Source organism: Podarcis pityusensis, assembly GCF_964106645.2.
Source record: "Podarcis pityusensis genome assembly, chromosome: Z".
Taxonomy (NCBI): domain Eukaryota; kingdom Metazoa; phylum Chordata; class Lepidosauria; order Squamata; family Lacertidae; genus Podarcis; species Podarcis pityusensis.
The window spans coordinates 10,946,523-10,972,918 of NC_138044.1; the positions used below are offsets into that span (position 1 = coordinate 10,946,523).

Below are 26,396 nucleotides of genomic sequence, written 5' to 3' on the forward strand. Positions count from 1 at the left end.
CCACATTTCCCCATTTTTCAAAGGGGGATGTTCTGTCTCTGTTATAGAAAGTAGGGTGAAATGCCAATGGTATTATAGGAGGAGGCTGAGAGGCCACCCGTGGGAACCATTTCTTCCAAACTTTTAGATTATATAATAAAAAGGGGTTTTCTATCTCAATAAAAAAATTATTAATTCACCTCTTATTGAATTCTGATCATTTGGGTTTTCCATATTTAGCCAAGCTATTTGTTGAGCTCCTTGAATTACCAGAAAAATGCTATGTAGATGGGCTGCTGCATAGTACCACATGATATTAGGTACTGCCATGCCACCTCCTTTGGCTGGTTGATATAATGCTTTATATGGTAACCTTGGCTTTTTATTCTGGTGTATAAATTTTAGAATTGTACTCAGTCCTACCAGAGGTGTTCAGTTACAAACCTCAGCAAAAACTGCTTGCTTTTTGATATTTAAAATTAAAATGCACAAAATGTTTCCAATAAATAATTATTTTTTAAAAATAATTTTCTTAGAAAACAGAAAAGCCCTCAATATAATTGCATGTATATTGCCTTCCCTTCTGGTTCCTTCCTTCCTTTAAAAAATGTTAAACAAGATAGGTTTGTACTGAAATTATTCATTTAAGGAATGTATTTACTTTGCTTGCTGAAATATTGAGCAACACTTGATTTCACTGTAACATCAGCTGTAAATATTGTCACTGTAGACTGAAGAAAATTGTGCAATGGCAGATCTGCATGACTAGGGTATTTGCCTTTATGATTGATAGGAATCACATATATTGTCACAAGGGGTTACTTGAGATGACAAAGACTGGACAGCTGCTAAACCTCAGTATGAATGAATCTGTCCAAAGGGAAGAGAACAGTCATCTTAAAGTGCCTGTACAAAGGGCCCATCTATACCAGAGGTTGATTCCCAACTTCTTAAAACTGCCAGATGCCACTCACCCAATTAAGTGTGGTGCCAAAACTTTGTTGACTCAGCAGCATAAACTACACAAAGCTCTACTCTCTCATTAGCAACTAGCTACAAAAAGACCTAAGTTTTCTTTTTAAATTCTGCATTAACATTAGCCTCATATGAAGGCTGACCACCACTGTTTTCTGACTACCACTGTTTCCAACAGACCAGCAACACAATAAAAACGACAAGAGAGCACCTCTCCAAAAATCAGGAAAGTTCATGTTGGAGCTGCCATTTCTGCTTCTCTGCACTATTCTGTGTGTGCTCTAGTTGTACATCTACCCAGCACTGCTAAAGGAAAGTATGGGGAAAGCTGAATCATGGACTCCCACACTGCCCCCAATGTCTACAAATTGCCATTTTTATTTCATTTTTCATTTTATAATTTATACCTTTTTTGAGGAAATCCCTCAATGAAGCATCTTACAAGCACTAATATGTGCAAACTGCTACTGAATTAGTTTCAAGGAAAGCTTTCCCTGCTTACTTTATATTCTTTTTTGAAAATAATTCTCAGAACCGTAAAACTTAATGCCATAATATCAATGTGTTGACTGCTATGAACTGAAACCTTCCTCTAGTATATATCTAGTATATTTTTTCCTGTTCTGAGAAAATACTTAGAGACATAAAATGTGTATAAAACATTAGTGAAATCAGAATTGCTCCCAATTCTCTCTTAACACACCTCTTTTCTGGCTAATAGCAAAGCGGAACAAGGATGTATTTAGACTTTTTGTGAGTTTAAAGAACAGGAAGATCCACTCATCCCTTGGTCAGTTAAATATTGTGAAACTATAATTAAAGAAAGGTTTGTAAAGCACCATATGCTTTTCTTAATATCAAACTACTGCACTGAACCACAAACTCTGAATGAATGTGCCTACCTGCAACATTGAGATACCTACAATAAGGATGTAAAGTAACAATTTATAAATTGGTCTATTGCAACAGTTAACACTCCATTCTACACCCTTACAGGATTTGCTCACGTCATGCAGCAGCTCTAGTTATTTCAGTGTTCAGTGTACACATGGAAGTGGCCACATATATAAAATGCTCATGTGCACAGAAGCTCCATCAAGAAAAGTCTCCGGGTTGGGCTGCATCCCTTAAAAAAGTGATAATTGACATGTAACATTCTTTTCCCTTTCTAAGCTCTCACATCTCTTTCTGACAGAGCAAGCCAGTACAATGGTACCTCGGTTTAAGAACAGCCCTGCTTACGAACTATTCGGCTTACAAATTCTGCAAAACCGGAAATAGTGTGAACTTTACCTCGGTCTAAGAACAGAAGCCGAACAGTGGAAGGGCACCAGCGGCAGGAGGCCTCATTAGGGAAAGCGTGCCTTGGTTTAAAAACGGTTTCGGTTTAAGGACGGACTTCCGGAACGGATTAAGTTCATAAACCGAGGTACCATTGTATGCCGAATTGCCTAAAGCTTATCACATGATTAGAGGATATTTGCACATGACCAGTGCCCACAAGAGAGTCCTCTAGAACCAGCAGAATAGAGACTTATTATCACATAATTTTGGAGCAGAGCAGCGTACACCTACCCAATACAAGCATTTATTGATTCTCTGAAATGATGCCTTCAATTCTTCTACAAATAAAGGGAGCTTATCAATCAAGAGTATGACCATACTAGAGTGGATAATGCATTTATTTAAACAGCATTTCTTGGGAAAATTTAGATTTCCCAAATTACTCTCAAATTATGGATGCAACTAAACTGGAGGAATAGAAAAAATTGTAAACAATTCATCAACAATAACTTTAACCTCAAATCCTATACACATTTGCTTGCAAGTAAATTCAACTGGTCTTAAATTGCAGTTGATTTAAAACAGCATTGTACAGTAAATATTTTAAAGTGATCCTTAAAAGCTGGTTTTAAAAAGCAAAAATGTGAAACAATGCTTTTCCAAGGGTCCCATTGGTGCTATATTTTGTTTCAGATCTAGAATGATTCAGGTTGTAATATATTATTCAACATATACAAAGCAGAGGGCATCAGTTCACAACTTTGTCCCACAATGACAATCCTTTTAGAAATAAGTTTGCTTTGTTTGAAAGTACAGTTGTTCTTTTCAGGCTACACGTTTTAAAACACTCATTCAAGCAGATTCTCCCCAGCACCACCACAGGCTTCTGAATCTTGCACTTCAGTCCAAAACTAACAGTGTTTTCATCCAAAAGGTCATTGGCTCTATTCATTTTGGTAATCACTTGGAACTGTTACAGCCACCTCCAACTCTGCCTTTAATACAAAGAAGAAATGTATCCAAATATATTTGACAGAAGACTGACTACTATATAAACAGGAAAATTGTTAGTAGGATATCCAGTGCAAATAGCTTAGAATCCAAAAAAAACTACAGATACATACATAGCAACCCAAGTGCCATTTCCTGCTTTGTGGATATAGATCCATACGCACATACAGAATCCACAAAACAACACTGATCATTAAACTGTGAAATTGGGCTAAATCAAACATTAGACATATAAAGGCAAATATTATTTTTGTGGTGGATAATAAAAACATGAGTTTTCCAATGGAAATAGACTCATTTCCTAAAACATAAGTAGGGGGGAGGCATCTCTATGTGCACAAAAGTTGGATTTCTAGATTCTAAGGGGACTATTGTTCCTAGTTTTATTTTAGACAATCGGTACAAAATGTAAACAATCATAAGGAAGATAATATGTAAAAGCTACTAGATATCTTCCAATACTGGGAGGTCTGTTCAGAACCCAAAAGGCCTTTTACAGACCAAGTGCCGGTACTTGCAAAAGCATTTCCCATCAACTCATCCATTCTGACACTGTAGATAAAGTGATGGACAAACTTGGCCCTCCAGCTGTTTTGGGACTACAATTCCCATTATCGCTGACCACTGGTCCTGTTAGCTAGGGATGATGGGAGTTGTAGTCCCAAAACAGTTTGGACATCACTACTGTAGATGAAAATGATGATGAATAGCTCACAATACTCAAAAAATATACATAACAGACATATTTTACCCCTTTAAATTAGCCTAGTATAGGAAAGATGTAGAAAGATTTTGTAACTAAATACAATCCTACCTAATTTCCCTCCCCGCAAGGCTAAGAGCCCATGAATAATGTTTTGTGGAAAATATGGGTGAAATTGAACAGACATTCATTCAAACAATGCAAAACCTACAGGAAGAAGATCAATGAAAAAGAGAATAGCACTGAACTGGTCTCTTAAAATGTCAGTGTTGTACTCTCATTAAATGGTATACAGTAATTGCCTTAAATAGACAAAATACAATCTATCTTATTACTATAGCACAAATGATAACTACAGCATCTAAACCACTTTAATAAACCCCTCTAATAAATCTTGGAATAACCGAAATTGCTCCAGTTTTTGCTGAGGTTTGTAACTGAACACCTCTGGCAGAACTGAGTACAATGCAAAAGTGAGATCTTGAAGAGGAAGAAAGTCACATGGTCTCATTGCAATATATATTTAGAACAAGTACTGTACTGGTTTCTCTTATTTACTTATTACAGGCAATGACCAATTAATGTGCATCTGAACAATGCACAATTGTGCATGCATGCAAGGTGCCAAACCTGGAAGTGACCTGAAAATGTTACTAAACAGGTCACTAAAAGGGTGGAACGGGGGCAGAGCAGAACGGGGGGTGCTCATACATGCTCCACTGATGTGCACAGTGGCCAGGAATGAAACCCTCATGCAAAATGGTCACCAACTGTATGTATTTATTCTGGCCTTCCTCCCAAAGCTGCCTGGGACGATAAACAACAAACACAATACAATTTATTTTATTTTGTTTTTAAAAAACCAATCTATATTCTCAAAGATAAACAATCTCAAGGTTGGCAGGAACAATCTATTTCAGCCAACAAATGCCTGGGTGAAAAGGAAGATTTAAAACAACATCTAAATGTTAATAATGAGGGAAGGAAACACAACTAATCAGAGATGGCATTCCATAAGTGAGGAATCACTATTGAAGAGGCTGTTTCAGGCCAGCTCCAGCTGGGCAACACCTACCAGTGGCATCACCATCATAGCGTCTCCTGACAACTGTAAGATCTGGGATAGTTGATATTGTGAGAGGTAAATTTTTAAGTACTGTTTAGGGATAATAAGCCAGTTTAGGGCTTACTAGTACAGACACTCTTAATTGGGCCCAGAATCTCACACTGGCAGCATGCTACACTTTCAAAATTGGTGACACCTAGTCTCATTAGGCTTATCATCCTGGCAGTCACATCCTGCATTTCCAGACCAAGGCAGTCCAACACAGAATATGTTGCGGTAGTTCTGACAAACAAGTCACTATAGCATAGACTACTGGTGACAGTCTATCCCAGTCCAGCAACAGCTGTAGCTGGTGAAACAGCATAAGCAGGGCATACACAATCCTGATTACAGGGGCCACCTCAGACTCTGGTGACAGAAATCCAGGAACATCCCCAGACTATGAAAATCCAAGAACATTCCCCAGTGGGAATGAAAATGCTCCCAGAGCAGGAAACCCACCTAAATCCTGCACATGAAAACCACTCACCCACAGCACTTTCATCCCATTAGGATTCATCTCAGTTTATTGACCCCACTCAGCCCATCACTGTTTCTAGCCTCTCATTCAGACGGAAAGGGAAAACAGAGCAGCACCATGCTCCAAATCCCCAAATGGTAACTCCCGAATGTTTCACATAGATGTTGAATAGCACAGGAGACAGAATAGGCTCCTGTCATAGAACCTTATGTCAATAGTCCCCTAGTATTACTTTCTGGCAGTGACCCTGTAGGTAGCAGAACCTCTCTAATACAGTGCCCCCAACTCCCAATCCTGTTGTTCCAGAAGGATACTATAGTGAATCTGTCAGAAGCTGCCGAGAAATCAAGGAGAAGCAACAGGGTTGATTCCACCCCACAATAAAGATTATCAATCGGGGTGACCAAGGCTGTTCTGGTACTAAACCTGGGTGTTAAACCAGACTGAAATGGGTCAAGGCACACCTACAGGTATCTTGATAACCTATAATTTGCTTCTCCCAAACACATCTGCAGCTGACTAGCCAATTGGCACCTGCTTTCTTGAACACCCTGGAGACTGGGTAATAGTTTTCCCAAATCTCAGGGTCCATGGAGGGCCTAATCTGGAGGGAGAGCAGCACCAACTCCCTCACACAGTGTTATCAACCATAATGAGCAGGGGTCGAGAGGGTGTGTAGTTGTCATCACCAGTGCAAAGGTCCTGCCCAAATCCTGAGGCTACAGCAATTCGAAACAGCTCTGCTGGGTGGTTTACTGAATACACAGTGGAAGCTAAGAAGCTGCCTCTACTGCCTATATTGAGACAAATCCACATCAATACTTAAGCCACATCTGCTCTAGCCGTTGGGATGGCCCACTTCGTTGACTGGAGCTCCTGAGAAAATCAAGGAGCCACCTGGCTGCCACATGGAAGTCCAGGGTATTTATAAGTGATTGTGTTGATGGCCCTGTCCATCTTGCAAGGCTAGGGTCTTGAAAAGAGCACCAGACATGCTTTCTGGAAAATTTCCTGAATCTTTTGATAATCCATTAGCTTCTATCACTCTCTGGGGGCTGACCAACTTCCAGTCATGGTTATCAAAACTTCACCTCTTCTCCCTTCCAAGCTCCATGAAATAATGCATAGCAAACATACTAGTACAGAAATAAAACAGGAAGCTAAGCTTTAATGAGTTGTTTTTTAGGCCATTCAAATGGTCTGCATTACAGAACAGTACCATAATTTTTTGAATTTAACATGTAGTTAATTTTATGCATACAGTACCTCAGAGATTGAGAGAGGGGAGTATACAAAATAAAGTCCACAACAACTTACTGCCCAGGTTTTCGTCAGTCTGAAAATAGGTGCGCTTTGCAGAGCTGATACCACAGACATGAGGGAATGAAGGTTGTTCAATTCTAGAAGTTTCTGAGGAGGGAGGAAAAACAGGCCAAAAACCCATCAGTTTTCCATATGGGGTTGGAATGTCCTAGCTCATTCAACAAAATAAAATATGTTCCAAGACCTCACTCTTAATATTGTAAAATATAGAACATACAAAAGAATTGAATGCATTGTGACATGAAACTACAAAATGTAAAGACCAGATGCAAAGGAAACAGATTGCGCTATTACTTAGTGTTCACTTTTAATGCTTATAATGCAAGTAAGTAATAAGCAAATTACAAAATTCAGCACATACAACACTCATTAGGAACTTTTTTGCTATACAGAGAATAATAACTTACTGTACTGTATAAACCTGAAGCCAATAGGTTCGCCTCCTCCCTTCAAAGTGGGCAATGTGTTAGATAAACAAAACTGAGTAATAAGCGATATTCACTATATATGGAATGGTTCTTGCGTTTGTTTGTTGCTTTACAAAATGTCTGGTCTCCTTCGTGAAAGTCTTTGCCCTATTCACTTAAAAGGGGTTTTGATTTGGGTGTGTGAAAACAGATGAGCAAATACTCTGATTTAGCTGGTGAAGCATGGATGGGGGGGTCTTAACTCAATAGATCGAAGTTACTTCTGGACTGGCTTACGACAAACTTATTCTCTAACACAGAAGGGCCTTCCCCTCCACTATTACTAAAGTTTATCATATTCCCATAGATCTGAGAGCTTCCTTACATGGTTGGGCTGTGGTGGGGAATCTTACTTCATAAATATAAGGAGTCTGGGGATGAAGCAGAGACGTTTACCAACTTCTTAGTTTTGCATTCTTAGGGTTATCACTCATTAAAAATGTTTTTAAAAACAAAAAGAGAAGTCATACAAATGATAATAATTTCTTGCCATCACTCTAAATGGGTATTCAGAGTTTACTTTTAGCCTGCTAGCATTTGGATCTGATCAATTTCTTTTCAGAGATTTAGCACACCCCTAACAAATTAAAATATCACTATCCAAGTAGCATATACAACAGTATTTAAGCATATTGGTAGGCATATTAGCACAATTGATAAACATCAGAGGGATATTAGTGCAACTGATAATAAAATCAGAGCACCTGGAATTCAAAATAACACATTTCTAAGTCTTTTTAAATGATATTAATTCAAACTTATATTTTCAGAGAATAAAATAAATGGGAACAAAAATTATCAATTATCCTATAGCTGGCAAATCTCCCAGGTGATTTCAGTCTTCCCCAGCTTGGACCTGGGGAAAGGTGGGCATGCAAGGCATTGGTCCTTGTTACACAGACAATCAATCTGTTACAAGTTCCAAGAGTGCAAGAAGGTCTTTAAAAAAGATGAAGTTGCCATTCTCCATGCTAATGTGGGTTAATTAAAACTAACATTAAATGTTAGTCTAGGAAGTAAGACAGAATTCTGATTTTACATCTCTCTCAGATTACTTTGGCTAGGAATTGGGGCATTCCTTAAAACATTTCAGGTCATTTACAAAAATATAAAAGGATAATCATTACTTGGGCAGGACGCAAAGGGGAAAGTGCTAGATTCTGTTGTCTAGGTAGCATGCATAAGTGCTAGGATTGACTGATTTGTTCGCTGTCTTCTCAAATGGATTTTGCCCTTTTAAAGTGGAAGAGTTGATGAATATCAGTGGCTTAGCCAAATATGTCATTCAGCTTACCTTCTGAAGGGGAGTATGGGAAATTTCTACACTGTCTTTGCAATCCTCAGTTGTTCATTGTATAGGCAAAGAAAACTGCTCAAAAGGGACTGTTCCCTGTTCCAAAGCATATCTGGATTTGTTTTTATCTGGATCTTGATTCTGAGGCTGTTTCCTTATCTGGAAATGTTACTTGATACGTTACATACATTACTTGATTAACAGCCTCCACAGGTGGGAGGAACATGTGATGAGTCTAAGTCTGAGCTAGAAGGCAGGTGCTGGTTTGAGATATGTCTCCAAAGACAAGAGTGAAATTGAGATGGGATGATTAGAATGATTACAAAGCCAATAATGAAACATGAGGGGGAGAGGAGGTAAGTAAAATATGAGGAAACAGTCGGATTTGACATATGGATACAGAGTGTTGGCTCAGCTTGCAGTGATATACTGCTTTTCATGGTGCTAGTTATGCAGCAGACTCTCATCCAAACTCTTGTTTACTTATATTAATTAGGTTTTTTTCCTTGCCACTTTCTTAAAGTACCTCTTTAATTTAATAAAGTGTTCTACTGTAAACACAAATCACTCCTAAAAACTGAACAGCTAATGTGTGGGCAGAATCACATGAGTCTCTATCACACGTTTCTCAACTGCAATTTACCGGTCAAAAAGCTAGATTTTGAATTTTCTTTTACCTTGTATGTAATTCCAAGATACCTCCATACAAAATAAGTAGTTTACTCAATATTTTTGAGAACTTGAAATGTTCATAAGCACTTCTATTAAGGTATTGAGTAAATTTACTCTGAGATTTTGTGTTTGGTAAAATGTCACTTAGCCTAAAGCTCTATGGATAAGAACAATTAATTGACTGAATTCATATTAGAATTAGCCAACACAGTAGGTATTATCTATTCATATATACAGATATGGATAGATGTAATATGGATAGATGTAATACAGCGGTACCTTGGATTACATACGCTTCAGGTTACATATGCTTCAGGTTACAGACTCTGCTAACCCAGAAATAGTACCTCGGGTTAAGAACTTTGCTTCAGGATGAGAAAAGAAATTGTGTGGCGGCGGCGCGGCGGCAGCAGCAGGAGGCCCCATTAGCTAAAGTGGTGCTTCAGCTTAAGAACAGTTTCAGGTTAAGAATGGACCTCCGGAACGAATTAAGTACGTAACCAGAGGTACCACTGTAACTAACAACAATTTTTCTGCTGGCTAAATTGCACCTGGTTTCTACAAAACACATTTTCTTTTTCAACAGTACAAGAGAAACAGAAGATGGCTATGAAGTGGCAAAAATATTTAGGGAGACTTTTATTTAAAAGCAAAAAGCTTACCTTTGCTATTTTCACAAAATGGCTCAATATTTCTGCCCTTATTTTTAATGTCTGTGCTGTTAAAATTTCTCGTACGACCCAGAAACTGACCTATAAAAATAAAAATATTGACTTTAATTTAGTGAAAAAAGCAGAATTAAACAAATTTGGTACCACTTAAGAATCTTAAACAACCGGCTCAGATGTGCAAAGCATGTAATAGTGCAAACCACTATGTCTACAAATAAGCATATTCCTTTGTCAAAAGGACAGAGAGATAGACATTCTCTGTTTTAGAGAAAGAATGTGTTGAAACATCAACAGGAGGCAGATGCAGCTAACTAACCCCAGTGCAAGCTATTTCATACAAGCTACGTAAGTACCAGAACCTTTGTTGATATGAAAAGGTATTGCTATTTAGAATAAAGCACTGTAATTCTCTATCATATACAACCCTGTGGAACCGCTATAAGAAGTCATGCCTACTGAGTTATTAATAACCACCTGAATCCATCATAGTGATTGCACAGTAAGCTATGAACATTACTGTCACCCAAGCACAGTTGTCTGAATGTGCTTCTTTCCTGAACTGAGTTCAATTTTGGATTACAGAAGGATGATGTAAGTTTTCTTGGTATTCTATTGAGCCTAGTAACTTCTTTGCTCTTTACCAGCCATAAGCAAACTCCAGCCTGCCAGATGTTTGGGACTACAATTCCCATTATCCCTAGCTAACAGGACCAGTGGTCAGGGATGATGGGAATTGTAGTCCCAAACATCTGGAGGGCCGGAGTTTGCCTATGCCTGCTCTTTACTGATAAAATCATTTATTTTCTACTCCAGTTAACATCTATATATATGATAGGGCTGTGCTATAAATCGCCATAGCGTTGAATGCAAGTATTGAAATAACGTTTCAACGAGGCAATATACCAGTGAACAAAAGGTGGAGACTTAACAGCTTCCCAGGGGTAGCTTAGCTGAACCGATACTTTACAGACACTTTGCAGGTAATTTGCAGGCAAGGTGTCTCCAGCTTTGTTTGCTCTCTCCCTCCTCCCTCCTAACCAATAGGAAATGACAATAAGCCTTCACACTAACCAGCAAACTCTTTCATCTTCACAGTATCTTTCCACTTAGGTAAAGGTAAAGGGACCCCTGACCATTAGGTCCAGTCGTGACGGACTCTGGGGTTACAGCGCTCATCTCGCTTTATTGGCCGAGGGAGCCGGAGTACAGATTCTGGGTCATGTGGCCAACATGACTAAGCCGCTTCTGGTGAACCAGAGCAGCGCACAGAAATGCCGTTTACCTTCCTGCCAGAGTGGTACCTATTTATCTACTTGCACTTTGATGTGCTTTCAAACTGCTAGGTTGGCAGGAGCAGTGACCGAGCAATGGGAGCTCACCCTGTCGTGGGGATTCGAACCGCCGACCTTCTGATTGGCAAGCCCTAGGCTCTGTGGTTTAACCCACAGTGCTCTTTCTTTCCACTTAGCAGGATTTGCATAATTAACTGAGCTCTAACAATCCAGGAGGAACCTCCCACAGCTAGACAATCAAAGATCCAGCAGCAAAGTAAAGAAAGAATGTAAAAAAGAACTGGAAAGCACTTCTTTCTTTCCTCCCACTCCCCCCCCCCACAAGTGAAAAAAGAGGGGGATGAGTTTTTGTTTTTATTTTCTGGTGGTGTTTATGTTGTTGGTTTCCCCTAAATAGCTTTCCTCCATATTAAGATGGATGGATGGATGGATTTATTTATTTGTTTGTTTGTTTGTTTGTTTGTTTATTGGAGGCTATCTCTTTGCTTGCTTGCCCTCTCTCCCTCCCTTTGATAAAAAGAGAGAGCTTGGTGGGATGAGGGCTTTTGTGGGGGCTTTATGTGGGGGGGGGGGAGAAGAATTAGCTGGCCACCTTATGCTGAAATGAGAGGTTGGGTACTATGTGAGAATTTCTTGCAAACCCATCCACAATGAAACAGCTGATGAAACAAAGCCAGGAGGAATACCCAGACTAAGCAGGATTTCCTTCCGTTGCATCCGCTGGTGAGGGGTGGAATCCTGCTAAGCACTGGGTTCAGGTGCACAAGATACCTCCAGGCAGGAAGCTCTCTCATGCAATTGGACCAAGCAGAGTTGCCCTCTGTTCGCATCAACTGAAATGGGACGGGGTGTGTGCAAAGAGAGGGCCATCCTGCTTAGAACTGGGCATAACAGAGTGCACGTGTGCCTGGACCAAGACACTTTGGAAGCTGCTAAGTGGGCTTTGGACAAGACCCTCCCTTATGACATCAGGTGTAGGATAGGTGGGTGCTGTTTGATCAAAATGGCCCAGCAGGCCAAGACTAGCAGACAAGCTTCAGGTTTTTCACCCTTCCCATAGCGGCATGCAACAATAAAAACAAAACAAGTGAAAACAGAAAAAAAATCGTTCTAAAAATAAATAATGATAAAATGCTGCCCACGAGTAAACTAATATTTCTGGAAAATCTTGTCAACATAAAAAGCTTTTTGTATCTGATGAAATGTGTATAGCCTGGTGACTGTCTAATCTTCAATGGGCACTGTGTTCCATAGGGCAGGTGCTGCTGTGCTGAAGGACCTGGTATGAGTTGTTATGGAAGAAACCTCTGGAACATTCAGCACCACAAGGAAAGCCTCTGTAGATGACCATTGTGAACAGGCAGTTGTACGGTAAGGCAATCCCTCAGATACCCTGGTCCCAAACTGTTGAAAGCTCTGCACACCAAAAGACAAGCCTTAAATTTGGGCTGGGACCATATTGACAACAAGTGCAGTTCCTTCAGCACTGGTGTTATGTGTTACTAGAAGGCAATCCTGGCCACAAGACGGGCTTCCACACAATAATAATAGGACAGTCCTATAATCCAATCTCAAGGTTAGCAATGCATGGACGACTGTTGCTAAGCTTTCCCTGTCAAGAGCAGCTATAGCTGGGACACTAGCTAACACTGGAAGAAAGCAGTCCTAGCCACCATGGCCACATGAGCCTTCATTCATGGATCAAGGAATACTCCTATTCCACCTCCCTGTTCCCTTAGAAGAAGTGCAACCCCATCTAGAATGGGTAACTTCCTGAAATCCCAGGCAGCTATAAGTTTCTAACTATTAACAAGATAGGAAACAAGATGAAGGTTTGATTACTTCATAATTAGCTAATCCATCAAACACAGTTGTTAAAAATCCAGATATAGCAAGTATCTAATTGTACAGTACAGTTACAAATCCAACCTGCATTAAGCTGAGAGACAATGATTATGTATTAACTAATTAGAATCTTTACCTGATTAAACCTCCTTGTAAAGGCAACAACATTGGGGGCAAGGATGTGTTTTTCTTTCTTATTCCATCCACAACTTGCTAGTTCCTAGAAAATATAACATAATACCATCTTTAAAAAAATCTTTCACAGCATTAAATAAAACTTTCCATAAAGAAAACACACCAGCAAAGAAACAGGATTTTAAAATTCCAAATGGACAGAATTGGAAAACTATTATAGCTTCTACTAAAATCTAGTCACTGGATCCTTTGATTTTCCTTGTACTCGCAACAGGTATGTCCCCTATAATTCATTATCTTATTTTTAAATCCTGCCTTTCTTCTGCCTTGGAAACCAAGGCAGCACACAGGCACCCATCCAGGCACTAGCAGGATTCAGACCTGCTAATAGCTTCAGCAGTGTGGTGGTCTTATGTGCATTCAGGCGATACCCTAGGCCCTAAAAGTTAACGCCTGAGTCCAATGCTAAAGTAAGATGTAATAGCACAGACAGAATACAAAGAATAAGGAATACCAAGGCCAGTTTTTTTTTTTATTTCACTGATGAGACCAGAGACTTTGCTCCATAGTGAGACTTTAGCAAAGGAAGAACCCGTATCTCACTGACATCCAATGAAGCCGAATGTTGGAAGATTTAGGACAGATAGTACACCTTCCTGTAGCACATAGGCAATGGAACTCACTCTCCTAGGAGGCAACGATGGTCACCAAGTTGGATGACTTTAAAAGAGAATTAGACAAATTCAGGGAGGAAAGGGCTATCAATGAATATGCTCTACCTCCAGTTGGCGGCAGCAATGCTTCTGAATAACAGTTCATAGAATCATAGAGTTGGAAGAGACCACAAGGGCCATCGAGTCCAACCCCCTGCCAAGCAGGAAACACCATCAGAGCACTCCTGACATATGGTTGTCAAGCCTCTGCTTAAAGACCTCCAAAGAAGGAGACTCCACCACACTCCTTGGCAGCAAATTCCACTGTCGAACAGCTCTTACTGTCAGGAAGTTCTTCCTAATGTTTAGGTGGAATCTTCTTTCTTGTAGTTTGGATCCATTGCTCCGTGTCCGCTTCTCTGGAGCAGCAGAAAACAACCTTTCTCCCTCCTCTATGTGACATCCTTTTATATATTGGAACATGGCTATCATATCACCCCTTAACCTCCTCTTCTCCAGGCTAAACATGCCCAGCTCCCTTAGCCGTTCCTCATAAGGCATCGTTTCCAGGCCTTTGACCATTCTGGCTACCCTCCTCTGGACACGTTCCAGTTTGTCAGTGTCCTTCTTGAACTGTGGTGCCCAGAACTGGACACAGTACTCCAGGTGAGGTCTGACCAGAGCAGAATACAGTGGCACTATTACTTCCCTTGATCTAGATGCTATACGCCTATTGATGCAGCTTGCTGAGAACCACGGAAGGGGAGAGTGCTCTTGTGCTAATGTTTTGTTGCTGGTTTTCCACAGTAACTGTGGGTCACTGTGAGAATACGATGCTGAACTAGATGGGCCACTGGTCTGCACCAGCAGTCTATTCTTATGTTATTGCATATTTCAAGGTGGGCAGGCACATAGGCACACCTTGATCTCTTCTTTGCTGCAATTTAGATGGAAATGAACAGAGAAGAAAAGTCTCAGCCATGTCCATAGGTGCCATCGGGGGAGGGGGCGTAGGTGCCTTGGCACTCACAAATTTCCACTCTGGGTGCCCTACCAAGGCCTGTCATGGACACAGACCCAGCCTGGAAGCAGGGCCACACTTCCAGAAGCACATAAGCAGCCACAGTGGCCCCCAACAGAAGCCCCACAGCAGAGATGGAGGCCCTGACCAAGTCACCACCATGACTCCAGAGAGCCAGCACAGGTTGAGCAGTGTGCACCAGTGGGATGTGATGGCATGGTGTCACGTTGCATGCACGCCACTGGGCACCCACAATCTGGGGCCCAAGTTGGTGCCTCTGACCATGTCCCACTCTCCAGGCCAAGGGAAAGGGTACCATGAGCTCCCACAACCTCTGGAACAGAACACAACTGTGGTACCCTCTTTAGGATGACAGCTAATCTTCTGTGAGAAATGTGTTGGTTTTTCTAAGCATATTAAAAATTAAAAGTGATTTTCCCATTCTTTATATAGACCCATCCCTATTTTTCTAAAATTATTAGAAACCTTGATTGCAATGCAAATCCTGTTTTGCAATCTACCATTTTATTTAAGAAACACATCTTATGACCAAGTGACACCTTGTCGCTAAACGAAACTGAAATTGTATTTTCTAAGGAAATAATTTGGCTCCCTATTCTGATGAAATAATCCTGAATTTTGTGCTTTGTATATTATAGTCAAACACCTCTGTGGCTTTCCTACATCTTAACTATTTTTCAGTATCACTATGGACATTATAAGGCGGCTATGTCTGACTTAATTGTCAGCTCCACGGGGGTAATGTGCAACAAAGGCAAAACATTCTATGCGTCTAATGAGATTTGCTGTGAATTGGATGGATTAAAAGGATGCCCAATTAAGCAAGGACAGTATATGTAAAGCCCACCATAATTAATTTTCACTGGATAAACTTATTACAGCTGCTTGTTTAATGGAAGGTATTTTAATGAAATCCCATTTCTGTATAACTAGAGAGCATCAGCACATGTTAGCACTTTTGCAATATCAATGTTTCTTGTGTTCACACATTTGGGTGAAGTGGTGCATCACCCTGTCCTGAATCAGAGACTTAATCAGGGCAGTGGTGTAGCATGGGGGCATGGGGGGCATGGTCCTGGGCACATAACGAGGTTCCCACATGACAGGCTTCTTCATTGAGGCCAGAGCCACAGGGAGGAAAGCCATGCCTGGGCCAGGCCTTCCGCCATTCAATGGCCCAATGCTGCCAGCCGAAGTGGCAGAGAGGAGGAGAGGCGGCAGTGGAGGCGGTGCCCCTCTACTCTGAGTGCATCCCCACCACACCACTTTCCGAGGCTGCGACTGGAGAGTCTGACCCCAGTCACACAGGGCTGCCAGGTTGGCATGAGTGCACACCCTGCCCCTGTGCCAGCATACACTCTGCCGCTGAATCAGGGTACTCTGTTAGAGGAGTTTTGGTGGAAGTCTCTGTCCACAACCCAAGTGTGGCGCAGACAGGCCATAGAGATACCAGTGGCAGCCTTAGGATGGCTACCTTGGTAAATCAGCATATTGGGGGAGGCCATATTCCTGGGCACAACCCGGCTATATACGCTAGGTGCCAAATGGCTCCTTAAACCAGGCTTGCAGTCGCCAAAACAGAATGTCTAGTTGCTGTTTTTTTCAAATGATGCACTGACTATGATTGATTATCAGCTAAACATTTAGCTAGTTAAGATGATAATCTTGAGCTTGGTGAAGAACTTTGGGAACTTAAAGAAGAAAAGTCACTTGATCCAAGGACAGTTCACATATATATTGGCCTATTCTGACCTCTTTTTCTTAATGGTGACTGCTCCTGTTCAGGCTGCACAATAATAGCATTTTGGTTCCAGAAATCCATTCTGATTGTACAGATAAAATATAACTGATAGAATGCTACAGGATGGGGGTATTAGGGTGTGGAAACAGTCCAGATCCAATGATCCCCAGATGGTGGAGATTTCAGGCACCATCCTGGTGCCCAGGCATCTTTACTTGATCGCAAGTGGTTGAAAGCCAGTTGCAAAATGCACCTGGCAGCTGGCTAGTTTCAAACATTGCCTTGAAGCAGTTTCAACCCTCTGGTAGGAGGCTGAAATGGATATACACCCAATACCTGAGCCAAAATTCCACCTACACCTGTAATCAATAAAGTTGAGGCCATTTTTAATCCAGATCTTTGTCTGTCTGAGTTCATTCTATCACATATCACAGTACTCACTGCAAAGGAGAAGGTAGCACTGCGACTGGTACCACAATAAAAACCCATTTTTGTATAATTAGAGAGCATCAGCAAATGTTAGCGCTTCTGCAATAATATTTCAAAAGCACCTTCTATATATATTCTTAACGGAAAAGAAAATCCTCTGAAATGCCACGTAAACTTTATTTGACTTGGAGGTTTTATTACAGTAATGTCAGTGCAATGAATGTCTTTATTCAACCTCAGTGGCCTGGAAATGCTTCTACCCATCACTACCTCAAGGTAACAGTCCTCCTTTATGATTCTGCCAGATTCTCGCACGGTAAAAGGATACTGAGAAATATAGGACAATGATTTTTGCATCTATCATTTTAAGATTCCTACAAAATATCACTGAATTTTCAGCGTGGATGGGAATATAATACAGTATGACCATAAAAATGTGTTTAAATGCTGTCAACATAATATAATGACCACTATATTGTCATCTTATTTCCCAAACACTACAAACTCATTTTGGGATGTAGGCTAACATCGGCTCTGGTTCCTCAGTCATCAATGGATGGTTCAGATGAGGAAAGGGCAATTGCCCAAAGCATATGTGCAGCTATGCATACACTAGGAATTTCTTTTAAATGCCTAAAAGCCCCACGGAATTCATGAGCCACACTTTGGCCACCCTAATCTATAGTTATCTCCCACAAATCCTTTTCTGGAACCTCAACTATTCTGCTACCAGCTGAGAAAGTTGAAAACAGCTAATACCATAGTACCCAGACCATTCCTGTTACGTTCATTTCTCAGATTAGGAGAGCTAGTCAAGATCATCCAAAAGGTTGGCTTTGTATAGTGCTTGAGTGGCTGATGCATTTTCCTAGTCCTGTTAACATAGAGCTCTGGAGACAGTGGGTCTTATGTAGCACAAATAAAACATTTCAATGTATTTGAATGCTTTTACTTTAAATTGGATATATATGCATACTTCAGAGCTATGCACACGCACAAATATAATCCAAAAGGGAAAAAGAAACATTATTTTTGCCAAGGGAAAAATGATAATTTCACATTATCCCTTGATGTTCCAAATACATTCTACAGCTTGCCTCCACAATTACTAGCTCAGGTTACTACAAATCTATATAGCTTTTGCATTCAGAATTAACCTACTGGGTATATAGCATTCTGGAAATGAGTTAACCAGATTATCTACCCTAAGCCACTATTAGCAACCACAGAGCTTCAAACAACTCTGTTATGCAAGTTTCTCCAACATCAGCTCTGTACTGTGGAGGTTATGCAGCCCAAGACAGGGAGCCAGCCAAAGCGCTAGAAGTCTGCCTCCAAAGAATTCTATAGGCATGTGATAGAATGTCCTGTAGGAATCCAAAAGCCCACATGTGCTGAGAACAGCGGGAAAATCACTTCATCTCCACCCACGCTTCTCAACACAAGTTTCCAACTTGTATTTGCTGTGAATAATGGTGCCAGTTCACACCTGTCAAGACTCGTGTCTCCCCCATGTGATAAACAGATGTCTGGTGGTCAAAGAGCCTGGAAAGCATTTGTTCACGTGGCACAAATCTGCTAAGCATGATAGCAGAACTGAAATGAGATTGAAGGGGCGGGCTACAAAAATAGTAAAAACAGGCCTGTAAATATCAGCAGAAATAATTATCACTACAATAAGTACAGGCCAGGAAAATAAACACATTTGTGCCTGGAAAATGCATTTGAAAGTTTACATTTTGATTATTTACCAGCAGATTTTACCAGAAAAAGGTCTTAAACAACACACACTCCCGCCCCATAGTATTTGTCTACATGCCATCAGCATTGTGTTGTACAAGAAGAGAACTTCCTCATTATGTGTTTTTACCATTAACTTCTAACCTTCCAATACATTTTATGCTTTTCAGCAAAAATTTTGCCCACTGCTTCTAAATGTGATACACATTCCACACACACAAATACAAGCAAGATCAGATGTTTTCTAAAACATTTTTTAAACAGAGTCTATCCAACTAAATCATGATTAGGGCTGAGCGACGTCAGGTTTTCAACATCACAATGTATCACCAGCCAAAGGTTGCAATCTGGCAATGCACAGTAATGTTGTAACAACAAGCTGCATTGGCCCTAACCCCATGAGGTGCCAGGGTGAAACTTCTGCAGCTGTCACGAAGAAGGAACCTGAAACGCTTTCACTCCAGTGCCTTGCAGGGCAGGGTCTTGATGCAGCCTGTTTGCCCTGCTCAGCCAGTGGGAAGGCTCCCGTCCCCGGCTAAGAACCTCTGAAGTTCCTCTTGCTTGCGCGTGAGCTGGAGGGACATCAGGCCTTCTTTGCGCCGTTCAGCAGGGTGTGTGGGAAGGCTCCCACCCCCCAGCTGAGTGAAGCCCAGTGCCTCTCCGGCTCACACAAAAGGCACCAGGGCTTCCTCAGCTGGGGTGGGGTGGGGAAAGTTTAATGGAGCTCCCACTCCACCTCTGGCTCGCATGAGCCAGAGTTGGGGCCTTCTGTAAACTGTTCCACTGAGGAGCATGGCTGCCGGTACCTCAGCGGAGCAGTTTAAAGAAGCGGGGGGGGGGGGGAATACAGCTTGCTCCTCCCTCTGTGGTATGAGGGGCAGAACGTGATGGCAGCCTCACCCGGCAGTTTATCTTGGGTGAAACTGCTGCTCCTAAGTCCCTCTGCTACTAGTGGCCCAATATTGAAAGCGGTGCTGGTAGCAGAGGGACTCAGGAGCAGGATTGATTTTCCACATGCAATATACGGCTGTGTGAAGCTGCCATCGTGTTCTGCCCCTCATATCGGTCCTGGGTGATACATCACCCAGGCCTAAATCATGATGTGAACAAAATTACAAGTGCAATGGAATTTCCCTTTTCTACTCTCCCACAGACACCTCAAATCTGCTCTGGGATTTCCCCCAAGCTTCCAGAGCAGATTTGGGAAGAATGTAGAGTGTATGCAGGGGAAAAAGAGGGACTAGACAACCCCAATTGATTATGAAGATCCTTGACAGGGCATATCATACAGTGGTACCTTGGTTCCCGAACGGCTTAGTTGCCAAACAAATTGGCTCCTGAACACCGCAAACCCGGAAGTAAGTGTTCTGGTTTGTGAACATTTTTCGGAAGCCGAACATCCGATGCAGTTTCCACTTGAGTACAGGAAGCTCCTGCAGCCAATCAGAAGCCACGCATGCCTTGGTTTTTGAACAGTTTCGGGAGTCAAACAGACTCCCAGAACGAATTAAGTTCGAGAACCAAGGTACCACTGTATATCCAAGCTATTATTATGACCAGAGAATAGTTAATTCGTCACTGGAGTGCATCCAGTATAAATTTCTAAGATCAATCTTTAGGCTGGAGGCAGGTATCTTGAGCATGGAGGCCAGAGTATGGCTAAGATTATCATTTTTTCCTACTGGGCTTGCTCCCCTTGTTCTGAAGGATGACTTCCAATCTGCATGGTATCAGGCTTTTATGACCAGAATTCTAGCTCTGGGCTTTTCCCTTGAGCAATTGCTCAGAATGGGCTTTGAGCAAGCTAAATCAGCTATCAAACAGTGTATCACACACACAGAATGCCAAAGAGATCTGGATAGGTCCCCCTCTTTTATTGACAGTGATTACAGCAGGTATCTCTCAATGCCTATAGAGCATCTAAGCAATCTGGATCTGCCTAAATATCATAGGCCATTCACCCTATGCCATGCTCTCCCCTCTGTTGTTCTTAAAGGTCACTACAGAAAAATCCCGTATCTGTATAGATGCTGTCCCTGTGACTCTGTCCAAATTTAAACTGTAGATTATGTGCTTCTCCAATGCTTGTTTTACAGAGATCTACTATCCCACCTTATTTTGCCTATACTCCAGAAATATATTGGGAGTTCTGAACAGTTTCTTACTACTCTGCTGATCTTAGATAATAATTCTGGCATAACATATAAGGTGGCCAAATTCTCTAGAGCAGCAATTAAAGTGTGACATATAATGACAAGCACTCAGGAGTAGTATATTGATGGATGGTCATCCCTAGATCAGAAGGGTTCTCTTCTGTTGGATAAATGACCAACTAGAGCTGCTTTTTTATTATATGTAATTTTATTTATTTTAAGTTTACTTCGTTCAAACTTTGTAATTGGTGATTTTATCCTGATACTGGTCAATGATCACCAGGGCTGTCTTAAGCATATGTGGCGCCGGGGTGCAAAGATCTACCTGGCGCCCCCCCCCCAGGTTGCCCAGTCCCAGGTGCGCAGGAGGGTGGAGCCGGCCGGCTGCCTCAGCGTCTCGCTGGCTCAGTTGTCCCTGAACTTGCGGTGCAGAGCTGCTGAGCCCACTGTGGCACTACGACCGACAGGCAGGCTCTTCCCCGGACTCAATTATCGGGCCCTGGACTCTCGGCCTGGCGCCCCTGAGAGCCCGGTGCCCTGGTGTCCTGCACCCCTAGCGCCTATGGGTAAGACAGCCCTGATGATCGCAATAGAACAACTTTATACTTAAGAGAGTCAATTGTTGTGGGCATAAAAACATTTCTCCACTCAGCAGTATTTTGACACTTATCCTGCTCTACACTAAATGTGGCATACTTACTTACTTACTTACTTACTAAATAAATAAATAAATAAATAAATAAAAGGCATTGAACACAAACACACAAATGTGTACAGTAATACATTTGAGGACAGGACTGGACAATGGTGGGTTCTATTTGCTCTCAGACTAGAAATGTGTCTGTTTTTCCTCTTTGCTTTGTACTCTAGTTCAGTGAAATACTTGCTTCATGTCACTAGCAGGCACCACAGCAGGGCTGTAATTAAATTTGGTTCTTGGGATTGCTGCCTTCCTAGAGTGAATTAATTATGTCCTGACATTAAATGACATGCCAGCAAAAATATTAACTGGGGTAAAGGCTAAATTAGATTCTCAATTTAACCAGCTTTTAAACCATGGTTAAGAAGGATGCATTGTTAACTTTCACCATTGTTAATGTCAGTACCAATGTGTCCATTAACTGCAGTAAGACTTGAAGGGAAAGTCATATTAAGGGCAAAGTATAAGATCTCGGGGCTTTCTGCTGGTCTCTTAATCACAGGTTTTTAAATAAGTTTTTATTAAAGTTTTTTTGTGTTACAAAACAAACAGATAAACAGGGAAATGTACATCTATTGTCTCCTCTTTGATTAGCCTCATTATGTCTGTTCTGGCCTTATGAGGGGCTTTGGGGGCAACTATTGACAAAATATATGCATTAAGCATCAGGGAAGAGAAAACCATCTAAACTTCTATTTCAATTTTTTTTTTTACTTCAGAACGTCATATTAATTTAACAAGTCTATGTTGCTGATGACACACAACTCTACCTTCCTTTTTCACCTATGGATGTCAAGGATAGAGGTTTGGTAGACCTGTCAATCTGGTCAGGATTAATCTGGACCTTGGTGGGATTGGATTTCTGCTGAAGGACCAAATGCGCAGTTTGCAAATGCATTGTATCAGCTCAGGCTGCTATCTGGAACCGCAGAAACCGTTCTTAGTACTCATGCTTTAATTATCTTGAAATTAAACTAATGCAGTGCACTTTAACATGGGGGCTGCTCAGGTTTGGTGGGGTGTGACACTACTTTTGCACCAGCTGCACTAGCTCCCAGGGCATTTCTGGGCCCAATTCAAAGTGCCGGCAGTTTGGAACTAGTTTACCTTATGGAGCAGCTATACCCACATGACCATGCCTGTGATTCAGGATCCATATCTGAGGTCCTGTTTGTGTGCTCACCAGTGAAATTGGTACAGTTGCTGCAGTTGTGAAACTCTCTTATGCTAAAAAAAAAAGGGGGGGGAGCCAAACAAATGTTAAGGCCTTCTTGAATAACAGAACTGATCTTTTTAGGATTGCCTTTCCTTGAGAGAATTTTGATGATCTAATTTCACATTTCAATCATTTATTTGTCTATATTCACACCAGCGCTTCATACTCTGCCAAAGTTTTTTTCTTTCGCTTCTTATTTCTCTCTGTGTGTTGCTTTGTGAAGGCTTGGCTCTGAAAAGCAACTAATAAATAACTGGAATAAACAAATTTTCATAGTGGCTGCAATCCTAAACACACTTGAAGTCCTAATGAACAGTGAGTCTTCCTTCTGAATAAACACACATAGGATTGCATTACATGTTTAGTTTCAAGTCAGTCTATTCGCAAATAAACTCTTAAATTTGTTCCAGCTAACCTAACATTTTGGTTACTATTTCTTTTAGGATATGAAAATCACAGGTGTTTTAAAGTCTACCCAGAAATGAAACTTGGGGTGTTTTTCTTATTGAAAAGTTAATTTCAGAAGCTGGATTTACAGAAGCATTTGTTTCTGCAGCGTCTTGCCATATATTTTAATAAGGTCAATCTATCAATGCTGTCCTTTTTCTATTCAGAAGGAAAAATGCTCAAACTATTTTGTAAATGTACCAACACATTTCTGACTTATATACTTTTTTTAAAAGAGAGACAGAGATTTTTTTGGGGGGGGGGGAGTGTCAGCCAGCACCACAAATTCTATATGTGAAAACCAGCTGTCCCATTACATAACCCAATTTGTAGGGAGTTCAAAATTTTCCTGTAAAATGTTCCATCCAGAATCACTCCAGGCATCAGGTGTTGAAAATGAAATTATATTTTGGGGGTCGAGACGTCACCAAGGCAAGATGACATTTTGATCTGTTGCTGGCCTAGCTTGCTCCAAAACAAAGTCTTGCTCAAACTCCTAACAGCCACAAGCAGGCACTGAGCTGCAATATTAGATTGTCACAAAGTAGTACTCTGGACAACTAGTTGTCACCTCCATCTCAGATCATCAGAGACTCACAAGCCCAGGCCACAGACATTTCCAAAATGGCCACCAGGGCTCAAGGTAGCGAAAAACAACTCAGAGAGACCAGAAGTTCCATTTGACATGGCAATTTAGTTGATCTAATTAAAAAAGAACTGAGTACAGTGGTACCTCGGGTTAAATACTTAATTCGTTCTGGAGGTCCATTCTTAACCTGAAACTGTTCTTAACCTGAAGCACCACTTTAGCTAATGCGGCCTTCCGCCGCCACACGATTTCTGTTCTCATCCTGAAGCAAAATTCTTAACCCGAGGTACTACTTCCAGGTTAGCGGAGTCTGTAACCTGAAGCATCTGTAACCTGAAGCGTCTGTAACCCGAGGGACCACTGTACTGGGGTAAGCACTGGAACTGCTGAGAGAAGATATTTTAAAAAACCTCCAGTTTCAGATGCTTCTGCAACAGCTAATGAAGCAATGGAACCCAGCACAAACGACAGAATCAAGATTTAGAATATTAAAAAACCTTCAATCTGACATCAAGCTGTAGCTCAAGAATGCACAGGATTGGGATCGCTGCCAGAATCTATGCCTTCAAGGGGCTCTGAAAATTTTTGGAGACACCAACCTACATAAGGTTATTATGTCTGGAATAAAAGAAATTACACCATTATACAAGCAGGTCATATTAGGAGGATACATAGAACACTCCATCACAAACCAAAAAATGGTGAGCCCCTGAGAGACATTAGTGTTTGCTTTAGAGCCTTCATAATGTAAAGACTTATTTCAAAAGTTCAGAACACTGGAAAAATCATAATAGAAAATTCAATGATAAACATCTACCAGAATCTCTGCACAAGAATGTTGCAATGCAGATGTGAACTTAAAATTTATATCACAGCATTTTGTGAAGCAGGCATAATGTACCGATCGGGTTACTCATTCAAACTCCTAATAACTTATGAAGCCGTTGCTAAAGCCTCCACACAACTCAAAGCTAGAAAATTATTATATCAACTGGGACAGCAACCAAATGAAGACAAATAACTGAGAGAAGTAGGCACTGGAGAGGAAGGCACAGAACTCAAATGAGATTGGCAGCAAAGACAAAAAAGGCCTTCAGAAAAAACAATAGCAGCAAAAACAACACACAGGTGGCTTCTTCTCTGCCTGAGGTCCCACTGAAACTACCAACTAAGGTGGACCAAGAGCTATGGGCTCTATAACCAAAACAGGCAAGAATTAGGCTATTGGTCTCTTATTTTTGTTTGCAATATAATCATGCAAAATGTTTTCTGCTTCTGGGGGAAGAGGGGAGGAGGGCTAATGTTTATGTCCCCCAATTTCATTTCATTTCATTAGCATTTGGCTTATGAAGGAAGAGATGGACTATTTCACTCTCAAGCGTAGGTGTAGGGATGATTCTGTTGGGAAGGTTGGGAAAATTAGTGAGGGGTGAGTTTGGAATTCAGAGCATCTTTATTTTTTGCTGATGGAATATGATAACAACACTGAAATTACTATGCTGCCTAACAGATCCATTGCCTGGGATAAGCTGCATAACTTTAAATTAACTTTACACTGCCACACTTAATGGCAATAACATGGAAAGTAAATGGCCTGGGTATGCCAATTAAGCAAAGAAGATAATGGTCTACCCAACAATAACAATTTCAGGATGAAACCTTTACATTACTACACTCATTTAAACACGGTGATGTGGTGATAGGTGGTAAACCATTAAGTACAAGTAAACCTTGTAGTTAATGATCATTTTGATAAAAGGAGAACATCTCACCTTTTCAGATGAAATAGTTTATGGACAATACAGTAGAGAACATTATTAATCCCCTTCTAAAATCAGATTTGACCATATGGAAAGAATGGAGACTGAAACTTTTGCATGTTGATTCTCCTTTAATCTCAATAACTCAACAGCCTTCCTTTGTACAGCAGCCAAATCAGGCTCATTTGCTTGGAAAAAAGTGGGTTTATATAATCTCAAAGACTTCTATGCTAACCAAAAGCCCCTTACAGTTCCAGAAATAAATTTTATATTGGGACATATACCATGTGGCTGGTTAGAGATACACCAGGACCTGGTTATATATTTTCTACATCAGCCAAATGCAAGGACACAAGCATTATCCAGCTGAAATAGTTTTTGAGCAACTTCTCAACTCAACCAACCCACTGGGAAAGGGAAATCTCCTCACACAATAGTCTACCCTTCCTCTCATTTCATTAAGCCTAAAATGGGGGAAAGATTCTGGAGCAGAATTGGAGGAAAACCCCTGGGAGCAAATCTGCCCTAAACTACCATTTGGATCCATCTCAGTTAGAACTCAAGAAAATGCTTTATAGATAGCACATCACATGTCCTTGTGCCCAGCTAGACTGCACAGAATTAATCACAACACGTCCAATTTCTGCTGGTGGGAATGCAATTTACCTGGCTCTCTAGTACACAAGTGG

General features: G+C 41.0%; 1 protein-coding gene across 9 annotated transcripts in view; it reads right to left on the reverse strand.

Annotated features, from left to right (window-relative positions):
- Positions 1-26,396, reverse strand: part of RALGPS1 (Ral GEF with PH domain and SH3 binding motif 1) — a 224,589-nt gene that overhangs the window by 137,203 nt on the left and 60,990 nt on the right. For all 9 annotated transcript variants that reach the window (XM_080989607.1, XM_080989609.1, XM_080989605.1 and 6 more), the window contains exons 6-8: positions 13,239-13,322; positions 9,957-10,046; positions 6,856-6,948 (exon numbers count right to left, since the gene is read on the reverse strand). In XM_080989607.1, coding sequence (XP_080845733.1) covers positions 6,856-6,948; positions 9,957-10,046; positions 13,239-13,322 — 267 coding nt within the window. The remainder of the gene's footprint in view (positions 1-6,855; positions 6,949-9,956; positions 10,047-13,238; positions 13,323-26,396) is intronic.